This window comes from Carcharodon carcharias, chromosome 13 (genome assembly GCF_017639515.1).
Source record: "Carcharodon carcharias isolate sCarCar2 chromosome 13, sCarCar2.pri, whole genome shotgun sequence".
NCBI classification, from domain to species: Eukaryota; Metazoa; Chordata; class Chondrichthyes; order Lamniformes; family Lamnidae; genus Carcharodon; species Carcharodon carcharias.
The window spans coordinates 32,276,582-32,294,936 of NC_054479.1; the positions used below are offsets into that span (position 1 = coordinate 32,276,582).

Below are 18,355 nucleotides of genomic sequence, written 5' to 3' on the forward strand. Positions count from 1 at the left end.
AGGGACTGTTTACTTTTTGCTTCCACCCACCCAAGGAGGATAGTTATTAGTTTGTGATCAGATATTTGAAAAGTGTAGATAAGATTTTGCCAAGTCGGCATAAAACACAGGTGTTCCTTAAAGAAGTGGTACAGTGAGCAACATAACTTACCATAAAACATAGGCATATACCACCATTATCCTCCTGACCACAACAATAAATACACACCCTGGCATAGTGGATGGTGGTTCCGGTAGGTGGAAGTATGAAGTTTTAGCAGTACCTGTTTTTCACTTTGTAACTCAATCATGGTAGCCATTAAACCTTGGCTACACAAGTAAGTTTCTTCATAATCAGCCAACAGATAACACAATCTATTTGTGTAATAAACTCTCAAGACTTTCTTGATCAGCTATATAATCAACACCTACTTTTAAAAGTTATGGATGACTGCTTTTTAAACAAGATGTCCCGTCATCTGGATATTCTAAGTATCCAAACCCAAAGACCCATCACCAAATATTTTACTGAAGTTTTGTGCTGACTGCAAGGTTGACTTCCCCTCTAGGATACTCAATGACAGGCCAGTCAGCCAAGCCCTTCCTCCACATATCAGTTCCCTTTCTCGCTGCAAACTTATCACACAGTTTGGTCCTAGGGCCAAAGAGCTTGTCTGTTGTGTGGCTGGGAAATCTGAGCCATGGAGAATTGCTGGGACATTATTGCTTTTACAAGCATAATCTGTTTTTAGACTTTGGTTTTTCACATCTTTCTTCAATAATTGCTAAGTGCCCTAGACCCTTTCCAGAGTGGCTCCAAAGACTTGTGTTCAGGCTGAAGTTGACATCCAACAAAACCGCCAGGTACCAATTCAATGCAAATAGGACAGCTGTCCATTACATCTCCCAATCATACCTTTGAGATCTAAACCAGAGTTGTGTAAATCCATAGACACCAACAATCATATCTCACTGGCTAGCCAACTATTCCATTTAGTTAGTGAAGCACATTAGATTCTCAGATGAGGCTACAAATAGCACAATGTCATCTGTTTAAAAAAAGGGGTGTTGGAATTCTTTCAGGAATGCCTGGAACAGACACTCTATTAAATGCTTGAAAATAACGTGAGAGAATCTGTCTGTGCATTACGAAGATGACTCTGCCTTATGTTGTAACTAGGAAACATTTGACTGCCGTGCCATTATATAAACCGGACAGCATTTACTTTTTAAAACAGTAGTTACCTGTGTAAAGTTTACATCGGCATATTAAAGTTCTTTCTTGTGCCCAATACTAACCTCATAGTTAATGAAGTTTGATGATTCTTCCAGATTCATATCTTCCTTTCTGAATGGATTATCATGTGTAGCCAGTGCCAAGCAGCGCAATGTGTCCCTCCCAGTACCCCATTCTTTGATAACAGTCAAAATTTTCTCTTTGATAGGTGTTGAGAGGGGTACTTTACTGGTTCCAATACGAACATACGAGCACCTATCAATCACACCCTCAGGAGCGCCCTATTGAAACAAACCAAAACATAGTTACAGTATCTTTATACATTGACCCCACCACTTTCTATGGTACTTTGGGAGCCTGTACCCTGATAATGGATTTGCTTCTGCAAACCAATTCAGATAATGGATTTGGCGAGCTCAATTCTCAGCCATCTCAACATTAATTCCATCCATTCAAGGTTAATCATTAATAGGAGGTCATGGTTGCAAACACAAAACAGACTCAGCCAGATCTGCTCCAAACTGTCAAGGGACAGTGCAAGGCTGGAATTCAGTGAACTGTTTATGGTACTATTTGCAAATATGAATTCCAACCTATATGCCAAACTACAAAACACTACTTTCTCCAATGTGAAACCATAAAAGATGAACAGTAGCTGTGGAGAACAAAATGAAATGCAATGAAGTTTTACCTTAATGAACATCTTATTGCCAATAGATGAACGAGTGGGTTTGTTAGGGGAACAGTACACAGACATCGATTTCCGGTCTCTAGAGAACTCTAAAGTGAACTCTTTCTTCATTAATTGCTTGATGACCTGGAGAAACAAAATATGTTTTAAGCTAAATACCCTATTAAATTTTTCTTAATAAAAGCAATGCTTCAGAGTTTAAAAACTTACAGTACAGCAAGCATTGGCACGCTCAATCTTGGTTAGATTCTTCACATCTGTGTCAAACACATTCATTTTTTCAGTCAAGCAACAAAGGGCAGTCTCTGTGGCTTCCCCAACCTTCTCATACACGCCTTTAGTCTGAAACGGGAGGTAAAATTTATTAGCATTGATACCAGAAACACATTATTTGAATAACTTCTGACATCACGACACATGGCAACTAGGGTACTTCTCCTATAGTTAATGTAACAAGTTGCGACCAGTTCTCAAGGTCAAAACCAAAGGTGTATTAGAAATTCAAATTATAGTACAGCACAACGTGTTCCAATTTAACAGAGAAATGTTTTCAGTTAAGTGAGATTTAGTGCTCAATCACAATTATCAAAGAGACACACACGGACCACAACATTGGAATACAGAAGTATTCACTGGGAACAGGCTTCTCTTAAATGTTCTGCCAGACTTTTGAAGGGCGGAAATCTTCACTATTTCACATCCATTTTTTATCTTTATTTTAAAATTTACTTCAGATTTGAGAGATTTCATCATCTTTGCACACACTGAGTCATAGCAGATACACCATTCAGTTTGCATTTACCTTATATGCGCTTCAAAATTATGAACTAGGCATAAAATATGAACTTTTGCTCTAAATAAAACACTAACCTGCTCTCTGCAACTCCATCCCAAAAAAAAATTACCTTTCTCCGTCTCTCCTTAAAACAGAATCTGACCCAGTACAGCTCCCCCCAGCCATTAAGTAACGGCCACCCACCCTTCCCTGTGTCCTGATGTCCCCTCTCCTCCACCGTTGTCTTCCTTTTAATTTTCCTCTTCCCCACAACCCATCCTCTTTTTGCATTGGCTCTCTCTCCCAGTTCCATCTTCCTCCTCCAGCTTCAATCTTTGAGCCCTGATTGACATGTACCTGGTCTTGGCTCCCATATACAGAGTATTGGGAAACTGATAAGTAATAATATATTTGATTCGTACCTCATTATAATCCAAAGAAGAATCATTGCAAAGTGCACAGATAGTTGCCAGTTCAATAAGGCCATCGTAATCAGAACACTTCACTATTTTGTTATCCAATTCTCTGCAAGACAAAAATTAAACTTAACTAGAATTTCCAGGTCAGAATATTCTACTGAATCAAGGAATTTCTTGTGGAGGGTTAGCGCAGTCCTAGTGACAGTTGCCTCAGGCCAGGCTCAAGTTTCACAAATTTGAATTTAATTTTAAAAACTATTTGCGATTTGCAAGCCATTATTCCTGTTGTGGGATTCTGTTACAGTATCATTTCTAATACAGCTGGATAAGATCTCATTGGTGTGCTGAGTTGGGTTAACATTTCTATTTCAGCTTCTGAAACAGGAATTAAATACAAGCACTGCAATATAGGTACTTAAACTGCAGCGCTGCTGAAGGTAGCGGTCACACCCACTCTAGTTAATGATATGCAATATATGCCCCAGTTATCCGAGATCATTCGGTGCAACATCAGGCACTTTTGGCAGCAGTGTGACTGGGCAGCTGTGGTTACACTGCCTTGATTGCACCACTCTCATGTTATTGATGGCAAGAGTTCAAACACATGTACATATACTTAAGCCAGAGGTCATGCAGAAATCTGGAACTTGAATTCCAAAACATTAATATTTTTTTACTGACAATATTATTTTTAAAAACAGCAAAGCTCAATGTGTAACACCAGCTGTTAAAAACTGAAACCCTTCAAGCTGCAACTACCAATAAAGCATGTTCCTTTCTAGCCATTTTCCCCTAAAAAGTTACTGCTCTAGGTATGTAAAGTGTAGATAACATCTGCATTGGCAATGGCTAATAAAGTTCACATTACCAGAATTATTTCATTCAAACTTACTTTAACATGACAAGGCATTCTAAGAAAGCAGGGATTGAACACAGCCAATATTTAATTTTTCATTTTTGAAAATATCATTTAACACCACTGAAATAGAAAGTTCAGTCAAATAAGTTTCAAATGGCCAATTAATTAATTAAAAAACAATAATACAATACAGAAAAGGAAAATAAGGGCACCTCATTGCTCAACACATTAGGACATTCTGGAAAAGTTACACAAAGAAAGATCTACCTGTCAGCTCTTAAATATTCTGCTTCTGAATATAACAATGATAATAAAATCCCACAGGCAGCTGCTAGGTGATTTGGGATACTCTTTCTATTACAAGGGCACAAATTACTTTCAATTTCCTCTTCCTGCACCATATCAGCAGCCATGGCATTCACGGTCTTGAGTCAGAAGCTTGTGGATTCAATCCCCAATGCAAAGACTTGAGCACAAGATAGACTAACATTTCAGTGCAGGATGGAGGGACTGTACAAACAGAAGTCCCAACCTCCGGATGCAATACTAAACCAAGGTCTTGCCTGACTTCTCCAGTGGATGTTAAGGATCGCACGGTACTACTTGAGCAAGAGTGATCACCTGGTGTTCTTTGTATCTCTGAACTAAAGTCATATTTTAATAAAAAGTCATCTTGGCATCATTTCTTTGCTGTTTGTGGGACCTTGCTACCCACTATGTTTCCCTGCATAACAGTAAAGGCTACACCAAGTATTTCATTGGTTGCTTTGGGATGTCCTGAGGTTGTGAAATGCACTGTATAAATGCAAGTTCTTTCTTTCATTGATATATTTCAGTTGGAGGTTGGGACAGGGGTTTGGCCGGAGTTGGGGGGGGGGGGGAAGGAGCAGAGAAGCGTGGGGAAATAGGTGAAAATTACAGCATCCTCATTTCATGATCGTTTTCCTTTGCTTAGACAGCTGTAAGATTTTACTTACAAGAATATTGACAAACAACCTTATACTAAAGTTGTTGTTTATTCTTGAACATTTTCCAATCGCGTAAGCCAGCAAAAATCCAACACAAAATATTCTTATGAGACAAGATTAAAGTGAAAAGGTAAATATGCAGGAAGAAGATATCCTGAATTACACATTTAGTGACTTAACATATTTGCAATTTGTTCCCTTCCAAATATCCAAGGTTGCTGTTCTAAAGATGGGTGGCTTAACCTTGATATTATAGCATAGTCCAGAGCATAGCTATCAAAATTTGACAGAAGTCTAGAGGTGGCTACAAATACTTTGCTAATGTTTTACATGATATCTTTACAGTTGTTTCCAGATCAATGACAAGAGTCAATAGAAAGATAACTAAATTTTAATTCACTGACTAGAGGCCAAATACACAAAATTAATCACCTTTCTGGAATAAAGCTGACAGCTACAAGAAGCGTGAGATTTCAAAAAGGAGACACTGAAATTTGGAATCTACATTTTCATATTCCTGGATGCATATACACAAGCCTGAAAAGCATTTGATTGCTACATATGCACTGATGAAATTTGGTTGAAGCCAAGGTCCGATGGATATGGATGGATGAAATACAACACTCTCCCCTCTTTGGCTTTTTGATCGGGCAATGAATACATTTAAATTTGTTGAAAGGTACAGCCCAAAAAGAGGCACTTTTGGATTCTATAGTCAGGATGCAGGACAGAGAGCAAATCAGGGATAATGCAGTTCACAGATATTTGTATGACCAAAATAACAAAAATATCTGGTCATGTCCTAATCCTGCCATTTCTGTTACCTTCTACTGGAAAGCTCACCAGTGGAGATGTTCTATCCTTGTTTAGGTCTCTATTTGCATTAACAAATTGTGTTGTTAACGGTTATCTGAGACACCCACAATGTCCTCTTGGAAGGAACAGCAAAAATAGTTTTCACTCCCTTCTCTTCACCTTCCCCTGAAGAAAGAGGCACCAGGTTAGCAGTAATTGCATTGTGCAATTGTGGTTATTTTTCCCTAGTGCCAGATGTCAATACATTCTAAAAAAAAATTTTTTTGCTGCTTTTAGGTCTGATGATCTTGGTGTATGGGGCAAAAAGAGTAAATCAGACAAATGAATTGCAGTAGAAGCAATTTTTTTAGGAAGTATGATATATATTACATGCGTTTTACACATGGCTCAAAAAAGGAATATAGATTACAGTGCACAGACAATCGACCCATACTTTTAAATGAAGCACTGCAAATGTAGGTTGAAAGAGGTTTTAAAAAGAATGAATACATGTACTTACATTTGTCCCTCAGGGTTATAGGTGGAGCCACTTACTGAAAACTCCTTCAGAGAACACTGTTCACCTTCAACTTTGTCAACAATGAACATCTATGGAAATGACACAAAGTAGTAGACAGTCTAGGTGAAGAATAGCACATCAGCTGCTGATCAATGCAAATCAAAGTGGATAGCAAGATATAAACTCATGTTTCAGACAAGAGGATTGTCTGACACATGAACAAAGCTTCCGTTACACAACAGGGTACTGTTTTTCTGGGTTTTTTTTCAGATTTCCAGCATCCGCAGTATTTTGCTTTCATCTTAGGGTACTGCTGATTGTGCAAGAATATCAGATCAGAATTTAGGTCTGTTGCTACATGCACAAAGTCTTTGTCTGGAAACAGCTTTTAAAAAATTGAGGTACAGCACATGAAGCTCAATTTAATTTCATACATACACAGACTTTGTAAGTGCCTCATGAGATCAGAGAATGCTGTGAGAATCTTACTGTCTAGGTCAAGAGATTCTTTGCACCACACTGGCGTAGAGAAATTGTACTCCCGGAGGAGTCCATTTTTAGTCCATGAGGCAAACAATCAGGTTGTTTTAGCAGCCAATTTTGAATGTCTGACAGCACAAATAAATCTTGCACACATCCCACAAGCTGAAGAAGACACATGAAGGACAAATATATAGAACTCATTTAAACTCTTCCAAAGGTTTCAACGTGGGTCACAAGCTAAAATCTTGCCTAACAGAAGCAAGAATAGCTTTTAAAAAAAAATTCAAGTTCTTAGTTACCACCAACTAATTTGGCAATGCACTACAATTTGCATGCAAATATGTATAAATTAATCCATACAAACTATATATGCGAGCACACTGCAGTGTGTAGCTAAAAGCCAACTAAGCTGTTTCTAATATAAAAACTCAATCATACAACAGATAATTAAGTTTGATAAACATTTAAAATAGATCTCATCATTGATTTTACTCATTTGAGTGATGTCATTTAAATTAAATTCTCCAGGGACTGTCACACAATTCTCATGTACACAGCTAATCGGAGGTCAATTACCACAAGATGACTGGGGCAAGTATTATGCAGGAAAGAAAGTACTGCTTCAGCAGAGAAATGAAAAGTCTCCCATGCTCCAAGCTGAACAATCCCTTTCTCTCACTCCTCCAAGTCATTAAAGAGGCCAACAGTGTTGAGACAATTTTCTGCTCTTGGTTGATATGAATAAAGATGAGCCGATTTGAAAATAATCCAAAAACCCGATGTAAAACCACTTACCCGGCAGACAGACATCTGGTTTGTAGTAAGAGTACCAGTTTTGTCAGAGCAGATAACAGAAGTACAACCCAATGTTTCAACAGATGGCAGACTCCGCACAATGGCATTCTTCTTTGCCATACGTCTGGTGCCAAGGGCCAGACAGGTAGTAATAACAGCTGGCAAACCCTCAGGAATCGCGGCCACAGCCAGAGCAACTGCAATTTTAAAGTAATAGATGGCACCTCGGATCCAGGAGCCACCATGCACAGGGTCATTGAAGTGGCCAATGTTTATGATCCAGACAGCAATACAGATGAGTGAAATAACCTTGGAGAGCTGTTCACCAAACTCATCAAGCTTCTGTTGAAGCGGAGTCCTCTCCTGTTCAGTTGCTGCCATTTCATCACGGATTTTGCCAATTTCTGTGCTTGTACCAGTGGCAATGGTAACTCCAATTGCTCTACCAGCTGCAACATTCGTACCCTGAAGTTGAGAGAAAAAGCAATATGTTCATCTCAAAATAAGGAGTCAGCAACTTTTACCTACACGGTTAATCACACAACAGATCAACTAAAGTACTGAAAACACACAGCAGCTTAATTAAAAGAATTTCATCTCTCTTTTTCAGGTAAAACGCTGCATCAGAACAGTTTTACTTTTTATTTGTACCCTTCAATTTGTTGATGCGCGTTTCAAGTTTTCAGAATTTTCTCTTTTCTCTACCATTTACCAAGCACAGGTAGTTGTCCCCAGCAATTTGATTGTGTATACAATACCAATTCACCATGTTCATTGATAGAGAATAACTGAAAGCATCAATAATTTCTCTCAAAAATTAATAAAGTACCTAAAGTTATTCATTCAAATCAGGTGAGGAGATCAATGGAGGACCTGAAGGAATGTTGGCCTATTAAAATGATTTTTCATCACTCTCCCTCACCCTTTATCCAATGTCCTTGGGTCGTGACTGTCACTTGATCAAAGAGGCAAAGTAGAAAAATATTAAATAAAATCAAAAATGTAGTCTCACTAAGCCTGGACAACCTGACCTACAAAACCCTGGTAATTCATTCTCCAACAAGCTTTGATATTTTTTCCCCTGCTAGGCTATTTTAGCTTGGCAGTTCTGGCAGTTTGGAAAGGTCTGCTCCCATTTATTGATGGATAAATCTTAAATCAATGAGGAAGCTGAGCATAAACTTTCCACATTGGAGGATCTAAAAACTTGAAACATTCAAATCCAGCGTAATACAAATAGCCAGAAACAAAAGATTTTAAGCAACCCTACAAAAATCAAAAGCAGCTTTAAAATTTCACCAGGAGATTTTTACAAAGTTATTTTTTAATTGAAATCTGTAACTTAGCTTGGGGATATATTCTTAATAGCACAAATTTCATTTGAACTTAAGAGGTCAGCAGCAATAGCTTTTGAACAGACAAAATTGACAACCTGAGGGAAAATAAAGGGGCCAACTAAAAGATCACTTTCATGTGGTCCGCAGTGCTCTACAGTAAACAGCTCAAACCATTTTTATACTGGTCGCCTTTTAGATTGGACTACTGGGACCACCCTCCATGGGGCAGATCTCCATGTTTATACAACCAAATCAGGTGGTATAACCAGCAAAACAAAAAGCTGGGACTACAGTTCTGTTACTGGAGAAGTGAAAATGTGCAAAGTGGTCAAACAAGAGGTCAGCCTTTGAATCTAATCCAGAACAAAAGCCAGTCCTTTTTTTTTTAAAAGTGGTTCAAGTGGCCTACTAAGACAACAAGTTTGGACTGATGAGAGTCTGAGCATTAAGATAATGCCTTCCTCAGGAACAGGCAGCTCAACAAAATAACCCTCTGCAGAATCAGAGAACTGTTACGCCACAGGAGGAGCTCATTCGGCCCATCGCGTCTGCACCGGCTCTCCAAACGAGCAATTCACCTAGTGCCATTCCCCCACCTTCGTCCCATTACTCTCCACATTCTTCCTTTTCAGATAACAGTCTAATTTCCTTTTGAATGCCTCAATTGATCCTGCCGCCACCACATTCAGGCATGCTCCATGAAAAAGTTTTTCATGTTGCTTTTACTTCTTTTGGCAAATTACCTTAAATCTGCACTCTCATTTGGAATCCTTCACAACTGGGAACAGTTTCTCCCCATCTACTCTGTCCATGATTTGGAATACCTCTAACAAATCTTCTCTCATCCCAGGAAGAGTGTCCTAATTTCTCCAATCTATTTTCATAACTGAAGTTCCTGCTCCCTGGAACCATTCTCATGATTTTTTTCTGTACTCCCACCAGTGCCTTCACATCTTTTCTAAAGTGCAGTGCTTGGAACTGAACGCAATGCTCCAGCTGAGGCTGAACTAGTGCCTTATACAAGTTCAACATAACCTCCTTGTTCTTGTAGTCTAGCGCCCAAGTAATAAACCCCAAGATACTGTATGCTTTATTTGCCACTCTCTCAATCTGCCCTGCCATCTTCAATGATTTATGTACATATACACCCAGGATCTTCTGCTCCTGAACCCCCTTCAGAGTTGGACCCTGAATTTTATATCGTCTCTCACGTTCTTCTTACCAAAATGAATCACTTCACATTTCTAGTGTATCAACTGTTTAGAATTCAGAGCAGAAGAGCTGATGCTGCTAGGCATCATGTGACCATAAAATTACACAGTAGTTAGAATTGTGTAAAGATACTATTTAAAAGGCTAGGAAGGTGAATATGCATGACAATTAAAAGCTCAAACAGATGGACTTGTCTCTGCCACTCCTTTGGTCTGCCTGATTTTATATGGCAAATGTTGGACAACTACAGTTAAACTTAAAACACAGTCTCAGATTTGGATTTTACCCAGGGATATGGAGACGTTAGTCTTCCAGCTTGAAGAGTTCTGTGTAGACTGAATGATCTGTCACCAGTGAGCAGGAAAGCACAGAAAGGCCAACAATCCAGGGAATAAATGGTAACAATATTATAACTGCTGCAGCTTTATGTTGCCTTAAGGGGCTGGGGCTTTCAGCAGCCACACCCCTGCTCAATGCCAGGTCCCTTGAACGGGCACAGAGTGCCTGATAGAACTCCCCACCGACACCCAACAGCAGAAGGCTGCTAGCAAATCCGACAGGTTTTGCTGTGAGACCTTGCGGGGCGCAGGGACCCATATGCTTTCCACTTAATCCCTGAGCCGCCAGTAAATTATGGGAGGCTCATCAATGAGCCGAACTGACATCCCGCAGGGAATTCCATGTCAGTCCCTTCCATCCTATGACTTAATCTGGGGGAGGGGTGAGAAAAGAATCCCCCAACGGGACACTGTTGCAGGGCTTCTCCCATGATTAAGTCAGCCCGGCTGCCATGGTTCCCACTGCAACTCCAGCCCATTATGTACAGTTTGTTACTGTAAAGGAAGAAAATGCTATTGGCTTCACCTACTTACGATCTGTTAGACTCTTAATAGAAAACATTGAACAAATCTGTGTGTGTAATATTGCATAAAGACAGGGACATTCATTTCACACTCAACTGGCGTCCACTAAGAGAGCAAACAAACTAAGATCAAAATCAAGTGTAGGTTCAAACCTGTACCCTATCCACACAGTTATAACATAATATACCACCATATCAAAAACCAGGAACAAAATTTGTATTATCCATCAGCAAGGAATCAGTGGGATCATAAATTAGTATTTCGTTGGCAAAATTAATAAAAAAGGGCTGCAAATGGGAAACTCCTCAGTTCAAAAATTAAAAGGTTTCTCCAATTGCTAAATCCAGCACTTTCATTTTGGTGTTGCCACTGGCTAGGCAAGACCTATGCATTAATAGCTGGCGATACTATAAGGACAGCTTATGGAAGCAATTTTAAGTTTTTCAGTTGTAGAGTTAGTAATTGAAAATAAAACCGAACTTTCATTCCCCTTCTCCCTTCTAAAAGTGGCACTTACACAAATCTCAGTACTATACATGCAACAAAAATCTCAAAATATTAAAAATGTTAATATTCAATTGGATTTGAATACTGTCCAGAAGATTATGGCAGCAGGTCAATCCTATAGCGTAAAGTCACTGAGCCAAAGACAATGGGGACTAATGCCAAGAAATTACGAGCTACCCTCTTTACTACAGAGTGGTTTTCGCTTTGTATGTGTAAATGGCAACATTGAGTGCAACAGTATTGGAACTACTGTGTGCCAATGATTTCTATCTACCAAGACAGGGAAGGGGTCAAAAATACTATCAGGGAATTTCCAAACAAATCTGATTTGTCCAAGTCTTAAAAGTATATCTGAAAGTTGAGGGTAGTTAAAGTTCTATTCAAAATGTCACTAGCCATCTAATGAGAGAATTTCATTCTAACCATTGATTTGATAATTGAGGGGTGAAACTGACTTTAAAAATATACATAATTGAAATGGAGATGTAGGTTTTAATCGGATTGTGTCAGCCTGAAGGCATAGCTTATTCTGAAGTTAACTTTACTATTCCAAGTTAAATCCAGACATAGTCAAATTGCTTACAGAAAAAAGCATGTTCTTTTTATCCTGATTCACAGCACGAGGGTCAGGTACTGGGTCGGTGTGTTTGATGATTGATACAGATTCACCTAGGCAAGAGGAAGAGCATATGAGGAAGAATTACTTAACATGATTATCCTGATGAAAGAAACCTTTTGCAAGAGGCTGTCTTGACTTAAGCATACAATTAAGTATAAGACTGTAAAATATCAAATTTCTTCCACAACCAATGTAAATAAACCTCATGGCTCAACAGGCCTTATAACCCTCTGTTCAACTAGGCTATTTTCTGTTCATAATGTAGCTGGGTTTTTTGTGAAAAGTTTGAATAATTCTTGAACAGGCTTGTGTCCAGTTCACATATTAAATGACACATTATGGGAGCAGCACCGCTGAACTAATATTATTCTTGCCACTATCACTGACAATCTGCTCATTATTCTATCATTTTGCATTTAAGAATTCAAATTGATTTGAATGAGGCAATATAAATTCAATAAAATCAAAAGTTAGTGCTAAAATAGTTAAACGATCAGTAAATTGGAATCAAATGACTTTAAACAAAGGGCAGATTGGCAAAATTGTAACAACGCACTCAGCTATAAAATGTCTTTCTTAAAGCTCTAAATTTTGAAATTCCAACTTTAACAGTCATGTGACCCCTTCTACTCCACCTGCAGGTCCAAACATTCTGCAGCTTCTGTACATTTCAATTTCAACCAAGCATTGCAGGAAAAAAAATACATCAATTATCCCAGCTGATCAGGAGGAAGCTCAGCTCTTAGGTTCGAGTGTTCCAGACTATTAAACATATGTTTAAGGAGAAAGAGTATAAAATATACCATTAACAGTTCCTTTAAACTTTTGATCCTAAAACAAGGAGGTGCATACAGCGTAATCATTAGCTCCTTGCATCACATGTTTTGGGCATACTCCAAAATAAAACTCCAATGGCAAAAAAAACATCTAGCATATATTCAAATTGAACCCGATACTGGAATGATTATGCTGTGTTCTACGATTCAAGAAATTGTTGGGGGGTGGGGGGGTGGAGGTTGAAAAAGCCTTGTGCTCTCCAACATTATTGCAAGAGAGAGAGTTAAAAATATCCCAGTCTAAACAAACTTCCATTTTTTAATTTTTAAAAAGGCTAAAGATTCAGAAGTGGAGCTTGACAACTGCTTATTGAGCATAACCTGGTTGATCTGAAAAGGCTAGCTATACTTGAAAATTGATAAGTCACCAGGACTGGATTGGATGTATCAGCGAAAGCTGAGGGAAGTAAAGGTAGAAATGCAGAGGCAATGGCCACAGGAAAGGGGGCGTTTCCAGAGGACTTGAGAATTACAACTGTTAAACCTTTATCTAAAGAAGAGGTGCAAGGATAAGCCAGCAACTACAGGCAAGCCAGTATAACTTCATTGGTGGTAAAGCTTTTAGAAATGAAATTGGAGAAATGTAGATTAATTAAGGAAAGCCAGCATGGCTTTGTTAAAGGCAAATCGTATTTAACTTAAGTTTTTTAATGAGATGACAGAGAGGGTTGATGAGGGCAAAGCAGTTAATTTGATGTACATGGACTGCCAAAGAGCTTTTGGTAAAGTGTCCCATGATAGGCTTGTCAGCAATGTTGAAGCCCATGGAATAAAAGGGACAGGAACAGACAGACCTGGAGGTGCACATGCACAATCATTGAAGGTAGCAGGACATGCAGAGGTGGTGATTAATAATGCATGCAATATCCTGCGCTTTATTAACAGAGGCATAGAGAACAAAAGAAAGGAAGTTATGATTAACCTTTATAAAACAATAGTTTGGCCTCGACTGAAGCAGTGTGTCCAAATTCTGAGCACATTTTAGAAAGGATGTGAAGATTTTTGATCTACATAGCGGAGGGGATTGTGGGCAGGCAGGCAAGTGGATTTAAGGCCACAATCTTACTGAACGGCAGAGCAGGTTTGAGGGGCCAAATGACCTTTTACATGCTCCCATTTCTTATGTCATCGTTAAGAGAGGTTGCAAAAATGTAATTAAGAGAATGACTCCAGAAATGAAGGACTTCAATGGATTGACTGGAGAAGCTGGGGTTGTTCTCCATAGAGAAAAGAAGGCTGAGAGGAGATATGATAGAGGAGTTCAAAATCATGAGGGGTCTACACTGACTAGATTGAGTCTAACTGCTCCCATTGACCAGAGGGGTCAAGAACCAGAGATAACAGATTTAAAATGATTGGCATAAGAACCTAAGGAAAACCTTTTTAAAAAAAAGTACAACGAGTAATTATAATCTAGAATACACTGCCTGAAAAGGTATTGGAGATAGATTCAATTGTTGCTTTTTAAAAGGGAATTAGCCAAGCACCTGAGGGAAAGCCATGTGCTGGGCTGTGGGGAAAAGGATGGGGAGTGGAACTAGCTAAACTGCTCTTGCAGAGAGGCAGCATGGGCATGATGGACTGAATGGTCTTCATCTGTGCTGTAATCATTATATGATTCTATGAAATATGCTCAGTTGGTTCTGAGTCTTGGCAGAGTACAGGGTATTTAGTTTGCAAAATACAGTAACAGTTCAGCACATGGATCCAACATCCATCTGGAACATCATACAGAACATTAGGAACTGGTAGGGATTCATTTCAGGGGCTGATATTACTGGGTTTTTATTCCCACAGCCCTGTTAAGTATTAAATTCTGCTCACTGGAACATTGACAGTTAACTTCGTAAAAGGGCGAAAACAAATTGATACAAAATGCTGTTAGCAAAGGAAATTTACTGTCAGCAGTTGAATTTACAGACAAGGGGTCACATTATATAATAAAACTGCTTAATCCTTTGAAAAGTGTTAACTTTCAATGTGTTAACTATAAGAATAGGTTAATCTACTCGCTTCAACGTTACCTGTAAGAATAGATTGATCTATACGTAGGGTTGTTGATTTAATTGAAGTCAGCCTGATATCAGCCGGAACCTTGTCCCCAACTGCACAAAGACAAACAGGAGAAGAGCATTAAATTTCAGATTAGTGTCATTAGCCTTACAACAATATTAAGAGCATTTTGTGTCATTCCTACACCTGACAACAGGACTTCAGCATATAACCTAGACTGACACCAAGGTTAAATCAAAGCTTCATTTTCCAATTATGATCAATGTTAAAGATCACACAACAACATTCAAAGGAAATCATCCAAGTGCCCTGACCAACATTGCCCCTTCAACCGGCATCAGCAATTGGCTTAACTAATCATTCAGCCTCCTACCATTTATATGATCCTGCTGTATACATAATGGCTACTGTGTGGTCTACGTAACTTATTGCACTTGAGATGTTGAAGAAATATAATAAGCTTTTATAATGCAAGTTCATCTCACATCTAAAATCTAATTCTCTTCTATGCAAACAATATGCAAGCACCAACCCCCCAACCAGTCCTTAAAATAAAGGACACAACAATTTAAGTATGCTAGTTTTCTGATTTAACTTCAACTGATGGACAAACATGACAGTTAGAATTTCCACTGGAGGGAAGGTAGAAAGAAATAATACATTTTATCAGCCCAGTCCAGGCATTGGAATTTGCCCTCCCCAAGTTCAGAGACACGTTGAATCTTCATAAATTAGTTTCAAAATAAATTGAGGAAGTCAAAACCTTTTTAGTGTTCCCTTGTAATTGGGAAAGGTTCCAAGTTAATCCACATGTACCCACCCATTTCCAATGTATACAATTACATTCAGCACACTAAAAATAGTACGAAATACGTTCCAAGTTCTGGGTTTACTGATGTTGCTAAACTAAAGGCAAAGTTTGTGCTTACAGCATTATGTTTGATCTAAAAGCTATTCAGAAGTACTCAGTGTAATTACCTTATCCTACTTTAGTGTAGTCATGCCATGTAATTATTAGAATTCAAAGCAGAGTTTTTTTTTACATCAAGTCCAATATAATTTAACATTCAATGCTCTGTACAACTCAAAAAAAGATACAATGTAATACTCAGGTTTTGGTACCAGCAATTAAAAACTTGTACTTTTATAATGAATGACAAAAAAATGGGGTCAAGGAACAGTCAAACCATGGAAGAAGAGATGAGGACAGATGAAGAAATGCTTGGTGGAAACAATGGTTTTTGGAGATTTTCTAAGGAGAGATTATGTTGAAGAGGCACAGGGCTTTAGGAAAAAAATTTCAGAGAAAAGGGGTCAAAGCAGCTGAAGACATATTAGTAATCATGGGGAAATCCACAGAAGTACAGAATCAAAGACTAAACTATGCAAGCATGGATACAAGTTAGGGAAAATTAAGTTTTAAAAATAGGGTGAGATGAGGCCATGCAAAATTTGAAGATAAGGGTGAGATTTTAGTTTTAACATGTTTGAGCTCAGGTAGGCAGTACAGATCAGCAAGGACAGGAGGTAAACAGGTCAGGTCAGGACTGTTTTGGTCAAGTTGGAGCCTTTTTTGGAAAGTGAAGCATGGGTGGCCAGCAACAAGGACATTAAAGAAATCAAGTCTAGAGGTAACAAAAACATGGATAAAGGTTTCAGAGGTATAGAGGTAATAATGTTACGAATGTGGAAGTAAGTAATTCACAATAGAAGGTATGTAGAGTTTGATGCTTAGCTCTGGGTTGAACAATTTGCTAAGATTTTGCATGGCTTGGTTCAGCCAATCAATTTGCTGAGTGGAACTTACTGTTGTGACTGAACACAATATGCTTAGTTCCAATGGAGGGAGTATAAGTATAGAAATTGACATATCCCTGATTTCAGCAAGGGGTACCATGTAAGTGAGGAATAGAAAAGGATCCAGGGTGGATCTGCAGATGACTCCAGATGGCAGCTGTCATCAGAGATGTGATGGCTTCATATAGGTAGGATTGCAACCTAACAGCAAGCCCCAGATCTGAACAGAGGAGGATGGAAGAGATCAAGGTAGAAAGAAACGTCAAAGAATAAACAAGGGCATTGGGCAAAAACTGCAGATTAACAAAAAACTGGAGGAAACTTCAGGAGAGTGGAAGAGATGGTTTGCCAGATTCCTGCCTTCCTTCTAGCTACTTCATCCTTCTTGCATCCAAATACATTTGGGTTCTCATGCAGCATTCTAATAAAAATGAGTAAATTTGCTGACTCTGGGCAGGGAAGGAGAAACTGCCCGAGTTAACATCTATATCCTGGCTACTAACGCCAACTCGAATACTGGATGAAAATTCTACACCATGTGACCAAAGCGGGGAAAGTCCTGATAGTGTTACACGATAAAGTAAAACACTAACAAACAGCACCATTGCTGCCAGAGACTCAAAAGTTAGATTCTATGAGTCCCTCTGGAGGCAGTGAATCCCAGGGAGCAAACGAATATGCCTGAGATATAATGAGTTTTCTGTTACCAAGGTGCTAAGCGAATCAGCACATCTACACAGGGTCAAGGAAATAATTTTGTGTTCATACAAGCCTCCATATCCCTGACATGTTATTGTGGAAGGTACTATTGTCAGAAGCAGCTGTTAATTGCACACACCCTTTGACTCTTCTAGCTAGCATGGCATCTACTCCAATATATTAACGGTGTGGTACATATGTCTCTGGACTGGAGACACTGCTCCAGAACCGCTTCTCAAATACAACACTAAGCATACTACTTTACATTGATTCAACTCCCCACTTCTGACATCACTCTGATGAATAACTCCAAGAGAGAAATTTTAAGCTCCTAAACTCCAGGGAAATATTTAAAAAAAATCTATAGATATTGAATGTTAAGGATAAATTTGAATAAACACACTTTGGTTTTCCAACAGTGGACCACTGACATCGATACCTGTACTGAACATATGCTTGGAGGTGGACTAACAGGTGTGAATTTGACCAACTGAAATTCACTCATCTAAAAATACATCACTTTTTGCAACTGCCAGAATGGAATCCAACAAAAAGAATTTTCTGCTTCCTTGCAAGCAAAATTCCATCAATAGTTTACATGCCTGCTCCCTCAAGATCAAGTGAACCATGGGTGGTGCACAAAAGCCGCAAACTCTTCCTCTCAACAAATTGATATACATTTTGATGTGGAAGCACAAGCCGGTAGCAAAGGGTCTCCCTTAAAAAAGTACAATAAAGAGGTCAAAGAAATGTAGTCTGTACAATGCATATTACATGAAGGCACTACAATCTAAATTTGCAGCTTAACATAAGAATGCTGACATGATGATCCAGCTAAGTATGTTTACTGAGCACAGCGTGGGAAGCAGCAATACCAGCAGCAAAAACCAGATCTTCATTGCCAATTATGAGTAGACATGAGAGTTGATATTCTACAGTGTCATCAACTGT

General features: G+C 38.8%; 1 protein-coding gene across 3 annotated transcripts in view; it reads right to left on the bottom strand.

Annotated features, from left to right (window-relative positions):
• LOC121285552 (sarcoplasmic/endoplasmic reticulum calcium ATPase 2) overlaps window positions 1-18,355 on the bottom strand; it is a 179,362-nt gene that overhangs the window by 26,926 nt on the left and 134,081 nt on the right. For all 3 annotated transcript variants that reach the window (XM_041202082.1, XM_041202081.1, XM_041202083.1), the window contains 8 exons: window positions 14,920-15,000; window positions 12,024-12,109; window positions 7,522-7,986; window positions 6,244-6,332; window positions 3,105-3,207; window positions 2,118-2,249; window positions 1,908-2,033; window positions 1,279-1,497 (listed from right to left, as the gene is read on the bottom strand). In XM_041202082.1, the coding sequence (XP_041058016.1) occupies window positions 1,279-1,497; window positions 1,908-2,033; window positions 2,118-2,249; window positions 3,105-3,207; window positions 6,244-6,332; window positions 7,522-7,986; window positions 12,024-12,109; window positions 14,920-15,000 (1,301 nt within the window). The remainder of the gene's footprint in view (window positions 1-1,278; window positions 1,498-1,907; window positions 2,034-2,117; window positions 2,250-3,104; window positions 3,208-6,243; window positions 6,333-7,521; window positions 7,987-12,023; window positions 12,110-14,919; window positions 15,001-18,355) is intronic.